General features: G+C 41.6%; 2 protein-coding genes across 2 annotated transcripts; one reads left to right on the forward strand and one right to left on the reverse strand.

The window, feature by feature from the left end:
• The first annotated feature begins 28 nt into the window (after positions 1-28).
• Positions 29-2,715, forward strand: LOC113498309. The gene is made up of 3 exons (XM_026878281.1): positions 29-328; positions 957-1,231; positions 1,742-2,715. Exons 1-3 carry the CDS (start codon positions 268-270, stop codon positions 2,627-2,629), a joined length of 1,224 nt encoding a protein of 407 aa, XP_026734082.1. The 5' UTR covers positions 29-267; the 3' UTR covers positions 2,630-2,715.
• LOC113498313 (proteasome subunit alpha type-6-like) lies at positions 2,704-5,553 on the reverse strand. The gene is made up of 5 exons (XM_026878292.1): positions 5,372-5,553; positions 4,885-5,061; positions 3,566-3,721; positions 3,168-3,441; positions 2,704-2,825 (listed from the first exon to the last, which is right to left on the reverse strand). Exons 1-5 carry the CDS (start codon positions 5,445-5,447, stop codon positions 2,768-2,770), a joined length of 741 nt encoding a protein of 246 aa, XP_026734093.1. The 5' UTR covers positions 5,448-5,553; the 3' UTR covers positions 2,704-2,767.
• Between the last annotated feature and the right edge of the window lie 1,284 nt (positions 5,554-6,837).

Consider the following 6,837-nt stretch of genomic DNA (forward strand, 5'->3'; position numbering starts at 1 on the left):
TGACAAACCTCATTCTACTTGTAAAACAATACAAATAAGAAACAACTCTCTCTTAGAGGACACAGTACTCTTCGCTTGGGCCTCGTGTCGTAAATGGCTTGGGTACAAGAGCAGTCAAAAGTATGTCAATGAACCATTATAAGTTGTAAATAATAATAGGAGTTGTTTATTGTGGCCAGCCCTGGCCCAGCGGCGCGCTATCGCGGGTGGCCGGGGTCGAGCTCCGCGATAGCAGCGCATCTCCAGTCCCCAAACGTTACTGCCAACATGAGGTTGCTCAATCTTGTACTTTTTGTGATTTCTTTTCACGTCGCTCATTTCACTGAACGTAAGTACCTTCTGTCTTTTTTCTTTTCTTTTATGCTTTTATAATATTTTGATTTAGTGAGGTGAAACCTAAATCACTAGTTCTGTAATCTTCATTTCTTAAGCGCCTGTTTGAAGAATAAAAAAAAAAGATTGTCACAACATTTGAACATTAAAATGTTTATCTAAATACTTACTACTGTCGTTGACAATAACTATCATTTTAAATTTTTGTGTATGTTTGAAGACAAACACGATTAATTTTGTCTGTCAATCGCATAGCTTGTGAAACATATCGTCGGACCTAAGGTGGATCGAAGAGTTCAGGCAAGTTTGAGATTATTGACACATTCCAGGTATCTACTAATATGGTTATAATATGATGTCAAGTTTTAAATAATAAAAGACATTAGGTATGGGTAAATATCCTTTTGGAACGGGACTGTTGTCCGCCATGACGTCTACAAATACAATAATAAAATTAATTTGGATAGCATTCTGGAAATTGTTTCGATTTGCATGGACGAGGTGCAGGTTCATAATTTGTCTAAGGGTGTAGATAAGTATCGAAAAGAACCGTGGGGTAAAAATGTTCGTTTCTGGCAACTACTTGGTAGTAGTGGTAGGTGACGGGGCCGATGTGTGTGCAGCGTGGTGTGAGATCGAGCTGTCATGCGCGGCGTGCGTCCCGGAGGCCATGCCGCGCGTGTCGGGCGCGGCGGCGGCGGGCGGCGCACTGCGGGCCGCGCCGGGCGCCGAGCTGGGCCTGGCGTGCGGCGGCGGCGCCTTCCTGGCCTACCCGGCGCGCGCGGCCCTGCGCGTGCGCTGCGAGGCGGGCCGCTACCGCGTGCTGCACGACCAGCAGCTGCGACACCTGCTCGACCTCGGCTGCCAGGAGAGCGTCTTCGAGGATGTCTTGCACCAGGTCTTGTCTTACTTGCTCTTACTAAATTAAGCCTTTTTTTTAATTCCATCATCAGCCTTTTCCTAACTATGTTGGGGTCGGCTTCCAGTCTAACCGGATTCAGCTAAGTACCAATGTTTTACAAGGAGCGACTGCCTATCTGACCTCAACCCAGATGCATGGGCAACACGATACCCCTTGGTTAGACTAGCTGTAACGACTGTCAAAGATGTAGGAATAACAGCCGGCATCCACAATTTCGGAAACACGGAATAACTCGTTATAACAAAGATGGTCACTCATCTACGGACCAACAGCGTCAAGCATAGCTTAACCTGTGATCGATTCGATTATGCGGTTATAACTTAGCCTCGAGCTCCACGAGGCCTTTTTCTATTTATAATGGGTAAATAAACGTTACTACGCTAATTTACCCAGTCCATTATTCTCCTTTGTTTCGTATTTGCTGGATCTAGTATTACGGAAGATTTTTAGTTCAAGCTATATTACGTTATTATGTAAAAATTTTAGGTTGAAAATTGTGGATCACCGCTACAAGGGCGAGCGTATCAAGTGCGCGAGTCTAACTCCCGAGCACTCCACTTGGCAACAGTTTGTTTTGACGAAGACCGGGCCATCGCGGTCTGGCTTCACATGAGCAACGCCGAGCACAACCAGCTGGAGCTGGCGCCGCACGACGAGCACTCGGCGCCGCTCAGCCTGCTCGGCAATTTCAATCATATGTTCGACGCCAAGACTAGGCGCGACTCCGAGCGTTTGTTTTCCGACGACGCACACATGAATAAGCGTCTACACGAAATGTTCAAGCATGACCATTATTCGTTCGCGGGTCAGAGCCTCACGTCCGCCAAGTTATTGAGCAGCCACTACTTCGACGAGCAGAACATGCAAGTGACAGACTTCGCGTCGAATAAAGTGATCGCGTGGAAGAGCGTGGTGGAGGGCAACCTGCGGCACGTGCAGCGCGACGTGAGCGCGCTACTGGCGAGGGCGGCGCGCGGCTCGCTGCGCGTGTGGGCGGGCGCGCGCGGGCAGGCGGCGCTGCGGGCGGGCGGGGCGCGCGTCCCGCTGGCGCTGCGCGGCGCCGGGCGCGCCCCCGCGCCGCGCTACGTGTGGACCGTGCTGCACGCGCCGCAGCGGCGCCGCGCGCTGGCGCTGGTGGTGCTCAACGACCCGTTCGTGGCGGTGAGCGAGATCCGCGACGCCGTGTTCTGCGAGAGCGCGTGCGGCTCCGTGTCGTGGCTGCGGGAGCTGCGCCGCGACCGCCACTACGAGAGCCCCGTGTACGGCCTCACGTTCTGCTGCAGCTTGGCCAACTTCACCGACGTCGTCACTGAACTACCCAGAGATGCCATCGACGTGCCAGCCGGCAGGGAGGGCATGCTCACAGATCTATGAACTGTGTAATGTTGCCCTAGTGAATATTAAAAGGTATTATGTGTTTAACCCAGTTTACGAAATAATAAGCAAAATTCATTTTGTAATAGGTTTTTTATTAAAAAGATAATAGAGATTATGTCGGCTGCCCCCAGTCCTTTAATCTTTCTCAGCTATGGCAGTAAGGTGTCTGTCAATCTCATTTTCAGCCAAAACTCTGAAAAATAAAATATTTTCATGTTAACCAGCTAAAACTAATGTGTGTTATACAAAAACCAGTCAGTTCGTAACAAAAGATTTACTATGACGATAGCGAGTTTAACTCCTGAATATTAAATAAATAATACAAAAAGTTTCATTTTGAAGATTCAGAAATTATAAATCAACTAACTATAGCTTACGGGAATGCCCACTAGACTGCCAAATTGTTAAAGAGCGTATGTAATCTTTCTTGTTTTGACGGTTTATAACGATTTTTCGTCAAGTTTGCCCGTCATAATTTTAATTTGTTGATTAAACATTTTAACCATGCAATAAAAAGAAGAAATGATCAACTCACCGGAATGTGGGGTCATCCTTTGTAACAAGGCCCACTTCAATCTCAGATGACTTGAAGTCTACTGAGAGAACTTGCGACAGGCAGGATATAGCGAGCTGTACGACGTCGTCCGCGGACAGGTCCGAGCGCTTCTTGAGCTTCTTCTCCAGGTAGGCGTTGGCGTCCGTGGCCTTGGCGCCCGCCGACACCGCCTTGTACGAGCAGTAGTAGCCCGATGGATCGGTCTTATGCACACATGGACCACTCTCATCGTCGTAAGCCACTAGCATCATACCTGCATTACAATTCAAGAGTATGTGCATATTATGGCCCTCTTAAGTATTTCATCTTTATGTAATCAATTATAAAAATTACATCTATAAATAAATAACAAGGTAATGCTTTAATGAAATACTAACTGCACCCAAGTGGACGCATTTCGGCGTTCTGCGTGTAGACCTGCGAGATGTCTGCGATGCGACGACACAAGATGTGTATGGGGATCTCAGTGCCATACTTGTACTGCCAGTTGGCCGCCTCGTAACGCGCACGCTGCACCTGCGACCTGCTGTCCGCTGCCACACAAGCACAAATTATAATTATTATAAATTTATACATGGATTGTAAGGTTTAATACTTTGTGTAAACAAAACAGAAAATACCAACAACACTGATCTCATCCCAAATGAAATCAATACCAACAGATGTCATATTATAGTTGAAATAGAAAAATGTAAAGTATTTTTATATAGTTAACTAGCAAACTATTCAGAATTTCTTTAATTTGATAAGCATTTTACAATAAGTCAACTTTATAAGATCGTGGATTTTACGAAGTAAGCGGAAATAATGTAATTATTTAAGACATCACATTGGAAATTTCAAAAATATCAGTGTTTCTCCACTATTTAATGGATATTATTATACAATATACATTTAAACCTTCCTCTTCAATCACTCTGCTTAAAAAAAGACATTTGTGATTTACAAATGCTTGTCCTGAGTCTGGGTGTCTTTGTCCATGAACAACACAAGGATTGGATTTCTAAGAGTGGGAATTGATTTTCCATAGAAAGGAATAAAATCAGCAAAGTACCATGGTAAAGTAAGTTGTTGTGTAAAATGACTTTGGAGATGATGAATGTTATTTAGCTCAACACCAAATGGCTTGGACTGGGGCCACCCAGCATAACTTGATAAAAGCTGTTGTATAGGACAACTAAACATGTGTTAAAGCCAAATTTTTAGAATAGTATATATTATTTTTGAAAATTACAAAATACTGGGTCTGATTCTGCCACTTTCTACTAACATAAAATAGTCCCTATATTTATCTAACATGTACTGTACACTGTAGTAAGCTCTCATCCTAGAAGCAAACAATCATTCTTCTAACAAGGAGTAGACACAGTTTCTAGATAATGGTAACAAAACTATGATTTACTAGAAATTCTTTCCTAAGACCTCAGCAGAGACAAAAGAGTCAGCCAAAATTATTAAAAATAAAATCCCCTGCTTAGTGGGATTCAGACTGAACGAGATACAGCAGTCTCATCATGGCACCCATTTTACATTTATGTATGGAATGCTAAATGCGGATATTCAAATATGTTTAAACTTACACCTACTTTTAAAAATAGTAAGTTTTACTACCTTGGTATTTTATAATTTTGTAAAATTTCAAGATTTCACTAAATAGCAAAATTAGTGTATGAGTTATGTTTCTATATGTACCCACCAATCATTCCAGTCATAACACAGCCTATGCGCTTGGTAAGCGGGAACAGATGTGTGACTGAAGAGGGGTCGAGCAAACGGTCGGGCACCTTCCGCTGTGCAGCTACCACAGCTGCATCCGTGCCGCGCAGGGCCACTGACGTCAGACCACCTTGGTTTATAGCCTTCAATGCATACTCTGAAAACAGATTTTCATTGCTAATAAACATCAGATTAGCCAAAGGTGCTTGAAAATATACAAAATAGAAGGAAGACAACCAAAATAGATACCGTAAAACCAATCAATTTCAAAACCATGACTATACACTTTTCGTTTTGGGAATTATTGTTAACTATGTAACCACCCGTGCCAAAGTATAATTTTAATATTTTTCATCCATTGTGATGACGATGACTTGAAAATAAAACTATCTCAAAGAAATCTTACAAGTTTAATAACTTGTTGGTTACCGCTCTTCAAGAATCATTTTCAGTATTTAGGAACTTACCAACTTGATAAAGCCTTCCTTCGGGAGAAAAGATAGTAATATGCCTGTCAAATCCTGCGCTACTTTCTCGTGCCATTGTGTATTAATTGTACTAGGATATTTTCTGATACAAGCCAAGCAAAGATCAAATCCCAATGTATGATAACTCTCCCCACTTTGACAGCCGATCTGTTTATCACAGACAACAAAATTCACTTCAATTTTGAATTCTCATCGAAAAGTTTTGCCTTGCAAATGAACTTCACAGATTAAATTTAGTTTTTTGTTTATGATACGCACTATCTCATCAACGATGTTATTGCAACTACTAGTTTTCTATGACTAAAAGAGCTATTCCTGATTGTTTAAAATAATAAAATGCATAAATTCGGTATTAAGACTTGCGCCCATTGTGTTTATCCCTCAAAAATACGTATGACTAGTTTTGTTTAATTTATTAAGTTAAAAAAAACTAGATTTCTTTACCTTTTCAGAGGACAAATAGAGAAAAAAGAAGTAGCAGGGGCGAATTTGATACTTTGGCAGTCCTATACCTCTAGAAGAATATTGCTGTTTCTATTTTCGCTAAAAAGCCTGCAAAATTCAATTTACAACATAATTTAATGAGCAATTGTTTTATTAGTGGTAATCACCACGTCTTGTGGGAATAAATGTTTTCTTTTAGTATAATACGAAGTAACGACGGTTCACTAAAGCGACCAATTTTTGCCATTTATACGGAAATACACAATTTTTTATTTGTATTATCAAGAAATTCTCAACAAGTCCTCTGCTCCCTCTGCCATTGGACCTGCCCGTAAACATTGAACGCGTCCTCTGCATTTGACGCGTACAGGCCTTCATGTTCCAATGTGAAGAGGAGCCTTTAAACAAGGACCCTGTTCCCTTCCCACAAAGTTGTCCCCTAGCAATATTTTTAATTTAATTTAATTTTTATTTTATTAGGGAAACAAACAGATATTATATATTTAATAAACAATTACAACCATAATAAACTACACATAATCCAAAACAGTTTCCACACCTAAACAATACATTCGCGCCAAGAATGTTAAACAGGTATGAAAAAGAGGAGAAAAACAATATTTCAGTAACAAAAAAAATAAAAAATACAATATTTCAGTATCAAAAATAAAAATTCTTCTTTGTCATCATTTCATTGGCCTAGCCTTTTCCCAACTAAGTTGGGGTCGGCTACCAGTCCAACCGGTTTCAGCTAAGTACCAGTGTTTTACAAGGAGCGACTGCCTATCTGACCTCCTTAACCCAGTTACCTGGACAACACGATACCCCTTGGTTAGACTGGCTGTCAGACTTTTTCAAGCTTCTGACTACCTGTAACAACTGCCAAAGATGTAGGGTTATGTATATATATATATATATATATATATATATATATTATATTTATTTGTAAGTCCGTTTAATTGGTCTGTAAAAAATATGTTTCTCGCTCAAGCTGCATTTTT

The sequence above is a fragment of the Trichoplusia ni genome, chromosome 1 (genome assembly GCF_003590095.1).
Source record: "Trichoplusia ni isolate ovarian cell line Hi5 chromosome 1, tn1, whole genome shotgun sequence".
Lineage (NCBI taxonomy): Eukaryota > Metazoa > Arthropoda > Insecta > Lepidoptera > Noctuidae > Trichoplusia > Trichoplusia ni.